The sequence below is a fragment of the Calonectris borealis genome, chromosome 1 (assembly GCF_964195595.1).
Source record: "Calonectris borealis chromosome 1, bCalBor7.hap1.2, whole genome shotgun sequence".
NCBI classification, from domain to species: Eukaryota; Metazoa; Chordata; class Aves; order Procellariiformes; family Procellariidae; genus Calonectris; species Calonectris borealis.
In genome coordinates, this window is record NC_134312.1 from 741,712 (window position 1) to 761,370 (window position 19,659).

Consider the following 19,659-nt stretch of genomic DNA (forward strand, 5'->3'; position numbering starts at 1 on the left):
CAGTCTTACAATTCTTTCAACCTCCTCCTCTCTAAATATGAGGAAAAGAGTATTTCAAACTAAGGGTGGGGTTTTTTTAATATCTTAGACTCAGTAATTAGGTGTTTCCATCATTACTGCATTCCCTCAAATTGTTTTCTTTGTTTCACATTCAAGACAAACCACCACCTCTTCCTGCAGAAGTGTCACATGTAAAGCACTCTGTTTTATGCCAGAAAAAGGCCTCACAGCATGTAACAATAACACAAATAACACACAATTAAGCATGCACTTAACTAAAATGTATAGTTTCATAGCATTTAGGGTGAAAAAAAAATTTGATCTTTTGTTTTCACCTTACCGTGTTCTTGATTTAACTTGGGTTGCATAGGTTATCTCCTTCTCTTCCCAGATATCTTCTTCCTCCTCATTGTCATCAAATTGTTGGATCCGTTCATTGCAGCAGGCTTCAAAGAGGGAAGCATTGGGCTAAAATAATATTAAAAAGAAATCCATTCACTCTTTGGAGACAAAAACAAGGACTTCAGTGATGAGGAATTTCGTAGAACAGCATTTGTACACAACTAATCACCCTGAAGGTGTTTGCATTTATTTCATTTTACGTCCCAAGTTGTGCAACAAGCAATGTTCAGCTGTGGAAGAGTAATAATAGCACAGTATGCTCAGAAGCAGCAAGCCCGTGATAGATCAAGAAAGAAACACAACAGTGTCTCAGCCTACACTGCTTCCAAAATAGCAGGAACTCCTGCACGCCGCTTCATAGCTGTTCTGTTACATGACACTCTCTGTATCCCTCCTAAGTGGTAGGGATATAAAGTCACTGTAGAAGAGGACTGGAAACAATTCCGTTAAGAATACATTTGCAAACTGACCAGCCTGGAACTTAGAGAATAAAGCGATGCCACGTATGCAAACTGTCCCGCTTGGACTAACAATCCACAGTGCAATTTCTTTCAGTGACAGAACTGCAGGGAGCTTCCAAGCAAATATGGTAATACTTAACTCATGTGCACACATACCCCTTCAAAACATACAACCCTCCATTCTGGAAATGAGTTTTCAGACATTGGTAAAGTGAGGTATCCCTGTAAATATACAAATGATCTGCCTATTTGAGCGTTCTGGGATCTCTCAATTAAAAGACTGACGAAGTGCTGTCTTCCAGATGGGGCACAGTCCAAACCAACAGCTGCATTAGAATTCCATCACACACAAAAACTGTCTACTCAGGAAAAAGCCACGTTAAGATAAGCATATAAACAGCTCTTGGTGGCTGCAGACTTAGCTGGCAGATTCAAAAAGAAAACAAATTTTCTGTATCTATAGAGCACGGTCTAGAGCAGCCAGAAGAGAGGAGAAAAATACTCTTCATAGTACTGTTTAAGTGAAAAAGCAAGTATTTTAAGACTGAGGAAACCTAAGTCTTAGTATTGACTAAAACAAGCTTCGGTCAGGAGATGAGCTTGGAATCACCTCTTAAGCCACTGTCCAGCTTCCTCAATGAGTATTGATTTAGGTCAATAAAACAGAAAAGGCAAGACACAGCATGGCAGTATTTAGACCCATAAGAAACCCAATTCTCTCTGTTTGCATTTTTTCCTTGACTGTGTTTGGAAATATTATCAAAGTGAAAATAAGGACAATAGATTCACACTGCAGAGAAAGAGAGAGAGAAAGATTCCTCCAATGTAAAGAGTACTACTTCTGAAGACCCTCAACAATGCAACAAAACGTAGGGAGATTCTCCGAGGATACCTGTAATGCCCTGAGCTCCTCAACTGGACTCAGCTACGAGTCCAGTTACCAGTTTTCATTTACCAAAATAACATACCAAATCTCTTTTCTTTCAAAATGCCAACAGCTAATTCAAGCATGAACTAACTTGCCGGAATCTGTGCTATTAAATAAATACCCCAAAATACCCACTTACACTGTCATCATCAGCATCTATATTGAAGTTTATCTCTGCGATCCTGTCAAAGGGAGCACTGCAAAAAGAAGGGAAAGAAACTTCAGTGATGGCACGGAGTCACAAAACACTTCTGCATCCCCAGCACAAGGCCGGGGGATAGCTAAGCCCAGAGACACTTCATATGATCACTCAATGCTCCTGCATTTGTTCCCTGAATATTCACTTCTGCATTACGTGCAATGGCTTCCTCTCCTGAAGATGAAAGATTATTTCGTATTTTTGAACATTTAAAAAAATACGCAGGATTTTCATTCTTAGGTCTGATTCAATACCTGAGTGAACAACCTTTGTCATTATCTCGATATGGTATTTTGAGGCTTCATGGCAACCACAGCAATGTCCGGCTGTTATTTTGCAACTCTCATGCAGCATAAAGGCTATCTTGATTTTTTTCACTGGGTCTCTCCAGCTGAACTGAATCTCACAGGAAAAAACCAAACTCATTAATTAAAAAGAGAAGAAGCCGCACCCAGCTGCTCTGGGATTCCAGTCCTGTGTTCACCCAAGAATTCCACTGGCTTCCTCAGCATGAGACAAGACCCAGACAGACCGAATCCTGCACGGTGGGCATATATCCAGAAATATCCAGACCGGATTGCACCTGCCTGTTTCAACATAATTACGGTAACTTCAGGGAATCTTAGCATTCCAGTGGCTCAACAACCCCGATGCATTACTAAGACATGAGCGCTGTAAAAATCATTAAATAACCCAATTTCTGATTTGGACCTAAAGTGTCTATTGTAAGAACAGCAGAGGGTGCTACAGGCCAAAAAACTCCAACCTACCAGCACAGCTCGGGTCTATGCAGTATTTTTTCGCCGGCTCTCTAAGTTTGGACAATGTTATTTTCTTTTAAAGCGGATTGTTCAGTTAGTAAAAAATACTGTCATGCAAACCACCAGGACATTGAAACATAATTAATACTTCTTAAAATATTCAAATTCATATCTGCAACAGTTTTCAACAGCTGGAAAACAGATGACAGGGAGCACCACCCTCAGAATGTTCAATGCCAGAACAATTTTGTAGTATATTCCTCCTCTTGTAGAAGAGAATGCTAGCACATCCCAGATTTTGTTCAGTTTCAGCTCATTTTAAAGTGGACATTAGCTACCTTCAGCAGCTCCTCACATAAGTTAACTCTTCCCCACTACCTACACACGAGTTCAGTATTTGCAGCTATCTGATAAGAAGTTATAAGTGTATTTTATTTTTAAAAAATGTGCAGAGCTAAGTAATCCACGTTCAATTAAACTCTCATTCTAGTCTGGAACTTTTTGGCCTTATTAAAGTTCTGGACATCTACAATGCTCAGAAAAAAAAGACAGGAAAGCTGGACTCCAAAATCTTTTTCCATGTTAGAATACAGCTTCCAACTATTTGGCAAACACCTTAATGGAGTTCCTATGACCCTAGGGATCTTATGACTGTCTACTTTGATTCATGCTTGAAAGCAACTCCGAAGCAGCCAAACTATTTCCACATCGTCATTTCATTTAAGATATTTCATGGAGCCCAATACTTGCTAAAAACATGGTCTGAGCAGAACCAGCAAAAGAATCCTCAATAAATCAGATCTGGAGCCGCCAAAGAGTTGGAGCGATGTGGCATGCCCAGAGCTTTCTGGGCTAAAAGCTTCCTGTTTCTGTCAGGATTCCAGGACACCAGGATCTTGCAGTGCTTTGCAGAGCAGACCCAACATTTGCTGCCCTGCGAGTATCAGCCCTAGGATGGTCCGTAGAGCAGGTACTGCCACATACTGTCCCTGTCACCTTGGATGACAGGTAATTCCTTTGACCGAGACGAACATTGCCACAAGATGAAAGTGAATGGGCACAACTGACGAGCAAGAAACACACTGGGTATCCTCCTGGAGCACTTTTCTCTCAATAAATGTATTCTAAACGGTTACAATTTCTGAACCATTATGGACAAGCGGGATAATTACAGTCCCAGTAATTTCCTTAGCTACAGTTTTTAAGGTGAGAAGATGAGCTGCAGTTTTAATTAGATTACAGCAGTTCTCCTATAAAAGCAGCACCACTTCTGAACACTGAATTCAGAAAGTTGCATAACATTAAATCCACCTATATCTGCCTTCTTTGCACTGTTATTTTCTCCTGCCTTATCTATGTTCCCTTATTCCTAAGAGAGAAAATGGCAAAATTTTTCTGTGGACTTCATTAGAACACTATTCTTTCTACTCCTAATTTCAATAAGGACTTAATGTCACTGGAGAATTTCCGTATAATTGCCTGGACTTAGCTCTAATGCTTTGCTTTCTGTGCAATTAAATTTATTCTAGAATATGGCTGGATAATAGTTGTGTGTTTTATTTAAAATGTTTCTCTTCAAAATGAAGAAATACTTTTCCTTGGTTCTACAACTGTCTTTGGAGATCAGGGGTAGACTCCTATAAAAAGTAAAAAGGTCAGCTGTTTTCCAAGCCATTGATCAGACTTCTGCTTGTTTCAAACCAAAGGCGGTATACAGTGAGATTCATTTTAAAGCCTGAACCAGAAGAAGAAAGATTAGATGCAAAGAGGCTTAAATGCTAAATATAAGCCTCTTGAAGTTTTATAAACTTACTTGATATTATCATCCTGGTCTGCAAACTCCTCATCGTTAAAGCCAAACTGATCCACGAAGTTAGCTGTCATCTGCTGGATCTGGTACTCAGAGAAGGCCTGAGCAACGGAACCCAAGAAGAGCTATCATTAAGGTCTCCAAAGATATTCAATTAAGCTGGCTGAAAACACATATTCTAAATAGCATTAAAATCATAGAAAACTGATGAACTCTGCGAAATCATCCACTTCAACCCCCCTTCTCAAAGCTGGATCTCAGACAGACTGTTCTCAAACAGACTTCTGCAAGTCCTGGACAGATGCTTCTCTGATCTGCTCTTAACTTCTTCCAAAGAGAGTTATGAAATTTTCCTAGGGAACCATTTGTTGGCTTCATTATTCTGTTAGAACACTGTATTGGGTTTTTTTTTCATTTGTTTGTTTTCCCCTGATGCAATATGAAATTTATCTTGCTGCAACTTAAACCAGCCACGGACATCAAGAAGATACTTTTCGCTTCCTCTAAATCCCTCTTCCTTGTAGGATGAGGCATATGTCTCCACATAATCTTGTCTTCTCTTGACCAAGTGGGCCAAATTATTTCAACTTTTCTTCCTACGTGATGGTCTACACCTCTGATCATTCTCATTACTATCCTCTAGCTTACCTTTTGCTAATACAAATCACTTTCGAAGTTCACTGCCTCCAACTGGACATTCACCAACGAGAATGGGAAAATGACTCCGTATGTCTTTGAGACAACACTCCCACCTATCATACCTTTGGTTTTTCCACAGCAGCTTGGGTCTTCTATTCTTCAGCTTGCACCTCAGGATAACTGCCCAGATATGCTTTTGGTCACATTCTTCCCTACTCATCCATGCCTCATTCTCTATTTATGAAAAGGATCGCTTCTGCCTCCAAATAGAATCTCATACTTGCTCTTACGCATTGCATTTTTTTTTTTCAGATAATTTCTCCTATTTGGAGGATAATTCTGAATACTGGTAGGTAGCCCACTCCAGCTACAGCTAAGTAATTCAAACATGCATCCCTGCAGCTGCACTTTGTCGTGACTCCACTGCAGGTGATACGAAGTACCCGTGTTCCTGTCTGAGGAGTTCTGCCGGCTCCTCTCAATATTTCTATTGATACTTGTCACAACAAAAGACAAAACTTTTTTTTTTTTTTTTTTTTACAAAGGCAATGCATTTTCCCTTTTTTAATGCACTTTCTAAGTATCAGCTGAAGAAAAGAAAGGTATTTGTAATGTCAGAACAGCCAGCTAGAGTATTTGGACAAAAAAACAACTATAAACTATTTTCAGCTCATTTTTACCCTTTCACTAGATTTCAGACTGAGATTGTCTTTTTACTCCCCAGAGGTAGCTTCCTACTAACTAGGCTGAAACTTGTATGTTCTGCTAATGCTCTTTATGCTCTTAGCATCAAAAAAGGTTGGAAGAACTTGTCTAAATATTTCATCCTGAAAAGCAGCTTCCATGTATTTGATGGAGCTTTAGCAGAGTACCTCAGATTTTGAGAATCCTGAGATCCTTGCTAAATGCAAGTGAACCCTTAATTACCTCCGTTTCTTCCTAAGTCAAGGCTTTTTACTGCTCTTACTGCCACTGTTTACCGCTCTTTACTGCTAACCTTTTAGTATGGCTCTTTCAGTTTTTAATAGAAGTCTGCATAGCCCAAGAGGAAGCAGAACCCCTCTATCAGCTCCAATTCTACTGCAGGCAGGTGATGCACACTACCTCGTTGGCTGGGAAGTACAGCAACTCACTGCAGCTGGTCTACAACATCAGGACCACCCAGCTCCCTAGTGTGGAGAGAACCAGGAGAAGAGAAAGAAATATGCAGTGCCTCACAGAAATGTGAGGGACATCATGTATCTGGGACGTGCGTGCAGCCTGAGCCAAGTTTACTCCCAACTGGAATCTAGACCATGTAAGCAACTATACCGGAGAAACACAAAAGAGCTGAACACAGTGACTAAGAGTAATTTAGGAAGCTGCTCTATACTAGGATGGATTAAGGGCAAATCAGAGAAGCAAGCTTCCCAGGAATAGTGAAGAATACATTGTCAACTCACCTGTTGGAGAGAAAGTTCATTGGGAAAAGCACTCTCAATGTCTTCATCCTCACTGGAAGAGTGCAGATGGTGAGTGCTCACCTGAAAAAAGTACAAAAAAATAAGCACAAGTGAAAGCTAAGAAAGCTCATATACTTCCGTTCCACACATACAATCAAAGACCAAATTCCTCAGAAGTAGAAACTGTCCCAATGAGTAACACAGAAACATGGTCTAGAGTTTACCAACATGTATCAGAGCTTCTGCTGCTTGAAGAACTATTATGGAATATGTTTTCTACGAACACTGTGCCCTTGTAAGCCTACTTCATAAAAACAAGCAAAAGAAGAAAAAAACCCAGCAATATTACCTTTTTTTTTAGTTAAAGAAAGTCCAGAAGATAGCAAGCCTATCTGAAATATGCACAATATCACTGTTCTCACCAAATCCACTGTGTTCCTCCTGTTTGTTTCCGTCAGCGTCTCTTCTACAAAACTCTCCCATCTCCCTCTACAGTCTTCAGGTAGCTCTGTAATGAAAAGGTCACCATAAAGATTACCACAACTCAATGACGAGGGATCGAGCCAGTCATTTAGCCCCACTGGTTACCTGGAAGTTTCTGAGCAGACACATACACCTGCACATGAGCTAAGTAATGCATGCGTTATGTAAGCGCTCTGCAAAGTGAATTACATTTTACTCCTGATTTTCTAAAAATGCTAAATTCTGCAGAGGAAGGAACATCTTTCATTAGGCCAACCAGTAAGATATTACTGGTCTTAATCTTAACTCATTTGTGGAATTACAGTGGGCTAAAGATACAAAACTTCTACTACAACTTTCTCAAAACCAGCATACATATGACTTAAGTTTTATTTTTTCTTCCTTTTCTTTATGGTGATTATGGTGAGCTGACCCTAGCCAGCAACTAAGCACCCACCCAGCTGCTCGCTCACTCCATCCCACAGCAGGATGGGGGAGAGAAGTGGAAGACCAAAAGCAAGAAAAACTCATGGGTTGAGATAAAGAAAGTTTAATAAGTGGAGAAAAGAGGAAAAAAACCCACACCAAGTGACGTAAAGGCACTCACTCACCACCTCCCACCAGCAGACTGATGCTCAGCCACCCTCTGAGCAGGAGCGACCTTGGAAAGACTGTCCCCCCAGTTTCTACGGCTGAGTACACGGCATGGGATATCCCTTCAGTCAATCCCGGTAGCTGTCCGGCTGTGTCCCCCCCCAGCCTCTTGTCCACCCGTCTGCCCCCCCGGGTGGGGACAGAGTGGGTAAAAGAGAAAGCCTTGGTGCTGTGCAAGCACTGCTCAGCAATAGCTAAAAGAGTGGGGTGTTATCAACAGCATTTTAGTCACAAATCAGAAACACAGCACCGCAGGGCTGCTATGGATAAAGTTATCTTCATCCCAGCCAGACCCAGTACAGTAAAAAACCCAAGAGAAATAACCGTGACTTGTGAAACTTTCAGTCTTCACTAAAATATTTATGACTACTCAATTTTCATGTAGATATGACAACACACCAAGTTACTATATTACCATTAGATATGTTCGTCAGATGCCAAAAATGGAAGCTCAAGTCATATTTGTGCGCACTGTTTCCCTTAACAGATGCAGATGGAAAATCTTATTTCCCCTCACACAAAAATGTCAGATAGAACTAGTTCTCAAAATGAAGTCTGATGAAGACATGATGGACAAAGCCTGGAAATGTGAGTATCTCCAACAAAGCGGAGATATAGGGCCTCTGTGACCATTTACTTTGGTGTCTCTCTTCCTCTCGGACAGGTATAAGAATAAGGAAGTCTAGAAACACCATTCATAAACTGCACTCCAGAATGCTGTAAATAAGCACTATAAACGTACACATAAATCCGGATGAAAAGAAGCATTCTTTAGCACAAAAATGATACCTTTGGCCTCCTGCTGCAAAAACAAAGTTCCAACGTAATTGTATGAAAACGAAGAACAACCAAATTTGGTCTAGACTTAAGTAATGGGAAATTTGGATATTTAACTGGAAATTCTCTTCATTACAAAAGGGACCCTCACAAAATACATGCAATAAAAGGCCTGCAAGGGTTATTTAATCAAGGGGGGGGGAGGAAGGAATGGAGAAAGGAGCGTGTACCTTTAATGAACTCACTAATTTGAGTCTGCATGGGGCCCTTCTCCATATTCTGTACTACAGCATTGGCTATCCGGGTGAGGTGGCCCATATTGCCTCGCCTCATTCCACCTTCTGCCCTGAAAAGAGAAAACAGCCAGTAGCAATACAACCAGGCACCAAGAATCACAGTCACAACCACTTTCATCACCTAGGCGTGCTAAGAGTTCCCCGCTGCTGCGACAGTCTGACATATGTACACATGGCTGCAAGCAGGGTTAGTATAGAAGACGCAGCAGAGAATCAGCGGGAACGCTCTCTGCTCGTGCAGGCAGGGCACAGGGTGAGTTCACCCAGAACAAATGAACCTTTCTGCATTTTTTCCATGTATCGAGAGGAAGAGATCACTCATCCAGTCTGAATGCGCTAGATAAAATTCAAGCCAGTTACAAAGAGTAAGCTAATCCGGTACACTGAAAGACCAGTGCAGAACTAAATAATCTGGTTATAATTTCCACTAAAGAAAACTCACAGCAATAAGAATTTACATCACTGCTACTGAAAAAGCTTTAGAGTTGGACTTGCAATTGAAGTATTTAGCAGGTGAATTCAAGAGAACAAAAGACACTCATCTACAACCATTAGATTTCCCCTTTACAAAAAAAACGTAAGAAGCCAGAAAAGTCTCTAAGTCACTTTTCTTTGAATCTTCATTGGTTCTCCTTCACTGGATAGCAAAGAAGCAATCTAAAAATCTGGGGATGAAGAGCTTGAAATAATTCTGCTTTCCACAGTATCCAAAGAAGGACTGATGAGATTTGGGAAGAAAAATGTAAACCCTAGTGGCAGATTCCTGGTAAGAGATTTCACAGTACCATGTTTAGAAACAGCATTTCTGCCTTTAAACTGGCAGGTGCAGAAAATAAGCCCAGACAAAACTTACATACAGTGCTACTATTCATTGTAACATTATGCACATTAAAGTATCCCAAATCCTGAAGTCAAATTCAGAAATTATTATTTCTTGATGTAGCACAAGGAGAATGCAAGGTTGACTCAAGCCACCACAAACAGAATTGGTGGGTCAGAATCAAAGTAAACGAAAATAAAACGCTTACAAACAGGATGGCAAGAAGTTTTCACCTCATGGTACTAAGTCTCCAGCTGTAAAACAAAGGTTTCTTTCCAAGATGCTAACAGAGCCAACGCATAAGAAGGACCTTCATTTTTCTGTGCGAGAGGAAGACACTAAATACATCAGAGCTCATTTCGAGCTGGTATGCAGCGCTCACGTAAATTCTGCTCTACCCTTGCTGGGGGGATTTGTGTGCAGCGGTCCAAGCTGACAGGTCGAATACAGCAGAGTCATCAGACAGTATCAGCCCTCCTGACCACAAGCAGCTACAGCTACATTTTTAAGCTTTTTTAATGACCTCCACACCCCTTGAAAAGTGTAATCACCACCTTCTGAGTCTCTAAAAAGGGTAAGTGTATACTGAAATTATCTCAGGCTTTCTCCTAATGTTGAAGCTGAACGCATGCAGGTGAGGAGACTAGATGGATTGGGGAAAAAACGCCTTGCCCCTCCACATGTTCCCGTACCAAAAAACAGAGCACAGAGCCAGTACAAACGGTATCTGTACCTATGTCCTATAGGAAGAACAGCACTCTAACGCTAACCCCAAATTCAGGGTTTAGAACCATTCAAATAAAACGAACACCTGGAAATGAGTTCCCAATGCTAAGCTACAGCTTTTTGCACGCAGGCTCGTGGCAATTTCTTTCACACCCCAAACCAACAGGAGAGCAAACAGCCCCAGCCCAGATCCACGGCACTGCTGAGCGCCTCAGCTGCAGCAGTCCTGCTGCGAGCCCAGAGCCACCCCCGCAGCAGCGGAGCCTGCCCGCAGGCTGGAGCTGCAGGGGGGAGCCCGTCTGCACCAGGGCGGCTGGAAACTCGGGGTACCCAGGCGCCCGCGGCAGCATGCAGGCACACCAAGAGACGGGTTACAGCAGCGCTTCATCGGGGCCCTGCAAAGAGCTGCACGAGAGCTCGGGAGGCAAAACCCGTGGGTAGAGGGGGCGGGGGGACGCAGCCCTGACACGACCAGCAGCACTGTCCTATCGCTCTCTATAAAAATGTATGTTTTTCAGCAAACTTGCAAAGCTCAGCTTTCTCAAAAATTTAAAATGTACGGTAATAAAAGCAGTGTACAGCAACGTTGTATCTGTCGTCTTCGCTTGTATACTCTGGGAGGACCAATACAACATGTTTTCTGAGTTGAGCAGTCCTTACCACACTGCTGGAATGCAGGCAGCAAACATGCAAAATTAACTTTTATTTCAACACTTCCAAATACTTTTTATCAACCATGGCACAACTGGGGGTTACTACATTTACATGAATGGAAACAAATATATGCTACAGTAAACTGATGTTTCCTATAAACCCACAGTGCTGACCAGACTTACGTTATTTTAAATTCTAATTACCTAGGCAGATCAAACGGACTGCAGTAAAAGAATTATGTGGGTTACCTTAGAAGTTAAATTCTAACACTTACAAAGTCCTTTAGCAAGAACATATGGAATAACTAAAACTAAGAGAACCCAAGGAGAAATTCCATGTTCCAACAGGAAAACGTATTACCACCATTCTTGCTGATGATTTTTAAGAAATAATTCCCAAGCTCTCAATTTCGAATCTCTGACCCTGAGGCTCCCAGTGCTTGACTCCATCTCCTCATTGAGTGCATACAATAATCTTCATTTAAACTCAAACTTCTTAAAGCGCAACATCTGAGATACCTCTGTGTTAACTCAGTATTTTTTTCTTGCCATTAAAATTCTTTCCAATGTGGTGACTGGAACCGTTTGGCATGAAATATGTATGAGCTCTAGTTCCTATCTAATTTAATTAGGAAAACTCTTAAGCAGCAACCACAGATATTTGTTACCTACAAAACTGTGCACAATGATAGTTGTGCAATGAAACTATCAGCAAAATGTTATCAACAGCCCAAGGGGGTTGCAAGAGGGAAAAAACAAAAAAAACCCAACAAAACCAAACCAAAACAAACGAAAAAAAATCAAACCAAAACCCAACCCACCAATTATGGCCTGACAATAAGCCTAAAATAATTACAGCGGGACTACAAAGCACTTTGAAGCCATAAAGAGCTCAAAATAGTGAGGGAGGACCAAAACATTTAGATGGACAAAGAAACAGAAGCCTAGATAATATTTTCACTTTAATATGTTTTAGGGTTTTTTTTAATTATTTAGTTCTTATAATCATTGCAATCAGCATGAAATCCAAGTCTTTTATGAAGTTAGAATATTAAATGCGGGGCAAATCTGGGGCAAAAATACCTGCCCACCTCAGTTTCCATACAGTTGCTCACTCTAGGGAGAATATAATGATGCATTTAAAAAAAAATTAATATTCTATGTCATTAATACGCTATGTGATTTCCTGAGAAGGCAAGAAAGAAGCATATTGTGTGTTTGGGTTGAGATGTTATAAGCATTTAAAAAAAAAATCATGCTTTCAAATTATATGCCTATTTGGTGCATTTGCTTCTTAACATGCAAATAATCCTAATTCCACATCACAGCCGAAATCCAAATCATCTGAGACACCATTAAATTGTGAATTATCCAAATAACTGAAAGAATATGTCAAGGCAATATTCTAAATCTGCAGCCTTAGAACAAGAGCCTTCTGAACCCGAAATCCCTTACTGTATTTTGTCATTGGCTTCCCAGGCATCCAATATCCTTTGCACTAGGCAGCATTTCTGGAACAGCTAGAGGAAAAAAAAAAAAGAGATAGGAAGAACATTTCAAAAGTTTGCCAAAGAAAGACGCATGCCTTAGGAAGTCTGTACTGAACTATAGTTACTTCTGTTCATTCCTTCAACTCCTACTGAACAAGAACTTAAAGTTCAGCACTTATCTTTCCCAAGAGCTCAAGTTTCGTCTCTCTCAATTTTTTTCTCAGAGGATCCAGGGAAAACAGCAATACCTATAAACATCTTCAGCCTGCTTTTGCGCTTCACATGAGCAGCAATGAGGAACATTGTTGTCATTTTACAAACACAACAAAAAATTTTCATCATTAGGGCCACACTGCAGAAGCTAAAATGTAGTTAGCTAGTTGTAGTTATTACTATTTTTTTCTGTCCAAAGTTTATATGCATCTTTACTAAGAAAATCAAATAAAAATGGATTCACAAGCCCATTAAATGAGATGGGTGGTATGTTTATTTTGTAATTGGATGCTAAAAACAAATGTACAAAAGCAAATACACTTCCATCCAGAACTGACAGAACCAAGTTATATCTCGACACTTTTAAATAAACTCCATGCTCTTGAACTGTTCATCACACCATTTTCTTGTTAACGCATATTCAGGCTGAATCAATCAGTCTAAAATTCTCAGGTGACACGACCAGACTTACATGAGTAACCATGATATTCTCAGTATTGTTTTCTGCAGCCTCTAAGTTCTCTGTGGCCACATTTCCATTCAGCACTTCTTCTTTGCTTTCTAGGTCATTAGTAGTAGTTTTTCCCTCTTGCACAGAGTGTGAGAGAATAGCTGCTATGGACAATTCCACTTGGAAATGCAAAAAGTTATTCCATGTGTATTTAAAAAATAAGTCCTGGAACAAAATGAGAAACAAAAGAATTCACTCTAGATACACCTTCCCATTCTTACCTACCGAATGATATTAGAACACTGCCCAGCCAGTCGTTTAATCAGCAACTAGTTGTTACTTATATGCCTCAGTATCCACTTATAGTTGAACGTGCTCTGTTTGCTCTGCTGTAATGTATACTTTCTGAGAAACTTTGCATACTGGAAATACTCTTGCACACAGCTAGGGCTCACAGCACAGACACACTAAAAAAAATGTTACCTATTCTGTGGTTGAATTAATCATAAGATAAATATTAACTAAATAATTTCTAAGTATAAAAATAATTTTCTGAAAGACTGTCCTGGTTATATTGGCAGCTTTCAGAACACGTTCCTGTTCACAGCTAGACAAAAAGATCAGCTGTCAGTATTATGAGAGCTGATATACACAACATATCCAAGCTTTCTCAATAACCAGATTATTTTGCATACACACCAACATACCCAAGCTTTCTCAATCATCAGACTACTTTGCATACACACTACTAAACTACTGTAACAATAAATTTGAAGCATGAGGTTCAGTTCAAAATACTAAGCAGCTGTATTTGTATTACAAAAGCTATTCTGAGGATGGATATTCCTACTTTCAGCAGATCAGAAAAAGAATTAGACACTGGCACACATGCAACAAACTACCTTGCACTGAACAGATGAAAGGGAAAGCAAAAATGTTTCCAGTTTAAAGTTATTCCCCCTCTCCCCATTCACAGTGTCACGCTATATTACTCACAAGTAATAAATTCATGGTACTGAGTCTGCATAGTTCCTGATTAATACTGGGAGTGTTTGTGTGAAGCAGAGCAGCTATTAGTCGAGATCCATGAAGACGAGCATTCCCCAGTGGCTCCTCCAAGACACCAATTGTAGTTAGGATTGCTGTTTTCTATCAGAGAAACAGAGAATGAGTACCTCGACAAAGATCAGCATTTCCTTGGGTGTATATGCACAATAATTTGACTAAACATAACTAGTTCGTTTCATAAACATTCTCTGCAGGTAAACCTAAATCATCTTCCCACACAGAGGACAGTGTCGTGGTGACCACTGTTGAGACTTTTACTTCCAAAACTGCAGATTAAAATCAAAATATCCACTAACTAAAAGCTCCTTTTTCTTCAGCCCGTCACCATCTTTACACAAGCCACCAGTCCCAACATATCTCTACTTCTTGGTTTTACTCGAATACAATGGCTTTCAAAATTCCTACTGCCTAGTCCCTAAGCACCTGAATTATAAACTTTAAGCGTGACTTTTTCTTCAAGAGACGCTCGCCTGTTCCAGCATATTGTGCTTTCAGAAAATATCCAGGAAGCCTGTATGTAAGGAAAGGGAAACCCTGAAATGCAGGTCAGGAGCCATTTGCTCCTGAGAGGGGCTGAGATGCTTTACCTTGGGAGGGCTGAGCAGCAGCTGGTGGAAATCCTTTAGCCTTGGTTCAATACCATGTAAGATGCTGCTATTGACAGTGTAAGACCTTTCAAATCCCTGAGTGTATGAGTCCATCAGTCCTTCCACTCTGTAAAGGCAAAGAGCACAACAGTTAAGATCTGACAAAATCTTACAATGGTCTCCAGTCACGCTGTCCATGTTAGTCATTTTCTCTTGAAAAGTAATTATGAATATGAAAAATAATAATTTCCAGCTACTGAATATATTTACATAACTACGCTATATTAATACATCATTTACAAGATGATATTCACATAATCAAAACTGTGAATGAGATGAGTGGAAAGACAGACAATAAGCTGTCTGCAGAGCTGACAAAGACAAATTACTGAAGTGGTTTTTAAAACTTCCCAAAGATTTGAAAAGTAAATTACATCAGCAAGAGTTAACTATAAACATTTGTTAAAATCTGTAAACCTTCCACAAGTGTTCAAAAAGAAGTACATAAATACACTAACTGATGAAAACCTTGAACAGCCATGTAGCTGTGCTCTAATTGTACCTCTTTACTGGCAAGCAGTGAATTGCAACTATTACTAGCCCCTTCCAACAGCGAAGTCTCACATAGGAATTGAAGAAATGCTAATGAAATGTAATTCCAGCAAGGCAGGAACAGGCTAGATAGGAACCCCTAAGCCTCCAACTCATAACTCTTCAGAGTTCCTGGGCACCAGAGAGAGTAGAATTAATATCTCAACTTTTCAGTTTTAACTCTGCACATGACTTTCTGACTAGCAACTTGTTTGCCCAGTGCCATCTTCTGTCCTTCTCTCCAGTACTTCTTCCTAATCTTCCATTATCTCCTTCAGTCTTCCTTATTTTCTCCTTTTTTAGAAATCGAGATTTTCAATGTCTCACTTCCTCCCCAGAACTCTCTTTTGTCTTTTCCCTCCTCTATCTCCATAAAAAGAAATAAAAGGGGGATATAATTTAAAAAACAAAATTAAAACTATACAGCCATAAATAGGTATATACATCATCACACAGATTATGCATGATGTACCATTTCCTCCTCCACTCTGCATACATTATGCTGCAAGATCTCTGCTATTGCAGACAAGACTTTGCTACACGCGCGCAAGAGAACTAGAAGAGCCCACCGAAGGGCCCAGTTGCCAACTGGCACAACTGCCCTGAGGTACAGCTACTGCATCAAAAAAACCAAACAGCTTTTCTTGTACTCATTTCTAGACAGCACTTCACACTGGGCCAAAAAAATTCCTTTCTTGCTTAAGAAAAACTAGATGGGAGTTCCTAAAATTGTTCTTGCTAGGGAAGGAAGCGCTGACTTACCCAGAGCGCCTTGTTTCCAGCAACGTTAGAAGAACTTGTGTTCCATTCACTATGCAATTTTCAGTCTGTTCTCCATCAAACATATTCTTCAGGAGTTGCTCCACACATTCCTGCCTGTTGATCAACACACACACGAGCGGTATAAGAATTAGAAATATTTGGCAGTTGCTTTAATTACAAAAAAAAACCACTTCTGGGTTTTCTGGGAAAAAAAGTCTGCAATTTTTTTTTTTTTAGGAGAAAGAATAAAGACATTCCTCTCTAAGTCTCCTATGACAAGAATGGTTCTACACCAGGTTTCTGAACGTGCTTACTCACCACTAAGGAAAGACCTGGTTATAAACACCTAGACTCCAAATCAAATTGTCATTCTCCTTTATCAACAGGATATACCTCCTAGTTATAAACTGGAAGACAACTGAAGTGTTAACCCAGTCAATTTAATTTATTAAAGACAGTATGTAGCTATCAGCTGATAGTCTACAATTATCCATCGGAATCGCAGAAGAAAGACAACAAACAGTGGAAGTTGACCTTCATCATTTGCTGGACCTGGAAACAGAGGCCAACAAATGCAAACTGTAAATAATATGCACACTTTCAGTAGTCTTAGCAATTAGCCCCTTGAAATATTTTAATTAATTCACCATCTCTTTGAGCTCTTAAACCAAGATAGGATGTCTCCCAAATACTGACAGATTTGGGGCCAGGTGGAGGGATCACCAAGTAAAGTGCTGAAGGCTGCTGGAGTCAGAATGAGTGACGACTATGGTCCTTTCTAGCATGAAAAATTATTTTGACACTCAAACATGGCCTTAGAATTGAAGAATAATTAGCACAAAGGTAAGAGCCCACTTTTCTCTCTACTATTTGCCACGCTAAATGAGTAATAGATATGAGGCATACGAGGTTCAGGCTGGCACTGTAACTCATCTACAGTTACTTGACTGCAGCAGTGCCGGCTTCCACCTCTGCATCCCGATTCTTTCCCCATGCTAATTCTGCATATGTTAATGACAGTTCTCCAAAATCCAGTACTCAGCAAGTGCCTTTCTTGACTTGCTAAGTCACATGTCCAGCTAAAAACAGTATTACTCAAGTTCACAGTCTAATTTTTACTATTTTCTAACATTCGAAAAAATCTCATTTACATTTGTATAAATAAAATGAGATAAAAACGTAAAATACATGAATAATGCATGACAGAATTATTTTAACAAGTAGCATCTAAATACACTCCATCAGCACAAGCACAAGAGGCAGAGTCAGGAAAATGAAGCAACAGTTTACTGTGATTAACTGAATTCACTTTTATTGCATACAGCCAGCAGTTATTGAAAATCTAGATTTGATATTTATTCCGTAACCCTGATCACGGCTCTCTCTTGCCGTACTAGCTGATCATTAATTCATGATTCATAGATAAAAAAAGTTATCCAAAGATCAAAAAAGGTTACCAGCAATGCTCGGAAAAATTGGCCAAGAACAGTAATGAGATTTGTGACCTTCAGCAGAAAGGTAAGTTGTGCAAAAAATCACTTCTGTTCAAAATATTTTTTCTTCTAAACAGTGAAGCACTATAATGACTTTTACAAATGCTTTTTCAAAGTGCAAAACCATTTTTATTTATCTTATGGAAATTACAGGTAGTGCTTGAAAACAGGCGAAGTGCATACACAGAGAGCACCAGGGAAGTGAGGGGACTGGGAGGGAGAGCGAAGGGAGAGGGAGAAGAAGCTAAAGACCATCTGAGTAATGTATGAGCAAAACTTCAAATTCCAGCTTTGTACAATTCCTTGTATAATCAAGGAAACTTGCTTAAATTCTACCACTGGTGTCACAGAGGCTCTCGCGAAAGACCACGGGCAGCGATCTGCCCCCCACACAGCAGGGCTCCACATCCCTCTCCGAAACTACTGAGAAAGTCTAAAACTACCGAGAAAGTCTAAAAGTACCAAAAAAGTCTGAAAGTACCATGTTCTCCAAGGCCCACCACAGCGAACCATGACTCTTGTTAAAGGTCCTGGGCTCTCCAGGTGAAATGACCAAGGTGGAGCCTCGTCTCCAAGCTTTAAAGGGCTCAAAACCGATACAGACTTGATGAGATGCTGAAGGCTCCACAACCAGGGATGCAATCTGCACTGAAAATCCAACATCGTGCCAGTCGGTAAGAAAATACCATGGCAGGGCATGGGACAAAAGGCCAGATCTGCCTTATTTCTGCAGGCGCAGTAAAGGAAATGAAGCCTGTAAGACAGAGCATTTCCTTGCAGGGGCGGTTACATGTCAAGCCCGTGGAAGATCCTGAGACATCTGCAGGGACCGCGGCTTTTCAGTGCTCGTGTCAGCACGACTCACGTCCTGTTTTCACCTACACACATCGGCTCCCGACCAACAGGTCCCCCTGACATTCACGTGTGAACTGACAGCTCAGAATCAGGAGAAAATAACAGCAATGCCACAGAAATTAAGAAAGCTCTGGGTCGACAAAAACATGTAAAAGAGGAATTTTAAGCCCTAGTTATAGATGCTGTATTATTCATTGCAAATCTCGTTTCATCCCTTTTCTGTCAAAACGGTGCCTTTAGGCCTAAAAGAGCCTTTTTTGGTTTTAATCTCACATTGAATCTCCAGTACATGTTTTTAGGATTGAAGCAAATATAGGAAACAGTAACCACGCTGACATGAGTAATTTAAAACTACATTATAAAAAGCAAAGAAACAATGCCAAGGGAATAGACTAAACTTGAAAAATCAACATTTTCTGGTACACAACTCATACTTAACATTATTTGAGAAATAACTCCTAATAAAAATAATCTTTGAAAGTGCAAGTTTCTTGTCAATATATTCCCTCAGTAATATTAGAGAAGTTAGCTCTGGATTTAAAACAAACAAACAAACAACAAAAAACAAATGCAGAAAATTCTTCCAAGTTTCATTGCAAGTTGGTTGGACACACAACCGCAGGTTCTGACAAGAAGTGCCGAGCACTGCTAGCTGGGATCACAAGCATCCTTACATCCTTTTTTCAAGAGAACACCTTCTATCAAATGTAACTTAAAAAACTTGAAATACTACAGATACTTCTTTTGCCGACTATATCACTAGATTTCATCTTTAGAACAACCCAACGCACCCCAACAGTTTCCAAATGATGGAATTCACCAGATTCCGTCCCCCCAATTATTTTAGTGACGGACTACCTTCAAGTAAGTTATACAAGATCATCTGCAAACATGACAAACACTTAGGAACCAAAACAGCTTTTCTGCTTTTCCAGCCAAACTACCTAGGGGGCTAATAAAAGACAATAATACCTCTATTTACAAATCTTGTCTGCAACATTTATCAACCAGAAGGTCGAAAATGATTAAACCAATTAATTATCTGTGTTGTGACACGTCATCTCTAGTTAAAGCATTGCACAATGTTTCTGAGACGCGATGAGAGCTCATGATGGTCGC

At 40.1% G+C, this 19,659-nt stretch overlaps 1 protein-coding gene across 9 annotated transcripts in view; it reads right to left on the reverse strand.

Annotated features, from left to right (window-relative positions):
- The window catches only part of PPP6R2 (protein phosphatase 6 regulatory subunit 2), a 117,701-nt gene that overhangs the window by 31,192 nt on the left and 66,850 nt on the right, over positions 1-19,659 (reverse strand). For 8 of the 9 annotated variants that reach the window (XR_012672257.1, XR_012672255.1, XM_075141137.1 and 5 more), the window contains 11 exons: positions 16,193-16,306; positions 14,840-14,966; positions 14,181-14,333; positions 13,206-13,409; positions 12,486-12,550; positions 8,766-8,881; positions 7,065-7,150; positions 6,643-6,723; positions 4,565-4,662; positions 1,931-1,988; positions 341-468 (listed from right to left, as the gene is read on the reverse strand). Coding sequence is in view for 7 of the 9 variants with exons in the window: in XM_075141137.1 (XP_074997238.1) it covers positions 341-468; positions 1,931-1,988; positions 4,565-4,662; positions 6,643-6,723; positions 7,065-7,150; positions 8,766-8,881; positions 12,486-12,550; positions 13,206-13,409; positions 14,181-14,333; positions 14,840-14,966; positions 16,193-16,306 (1,230 nt within the window). In the remaining 2 variants the exon portion in view is untranslated. The remainder of the gene's footprint in view (positions 1-340; positions 469-1,930; positions 1,989-4,564; positions 4,663-6,642; positions 6,724-7,064; positions 7,151-8,765; positions 8,882-12,485; positions 12,551-13,205; positions 13,410-14,180; positions 14,334-14,839; positions 14,967-16,192; positions 16,307-19,659) is intronic. The other variant, XM_075141156.1, reaches the window with a different exon arrangement.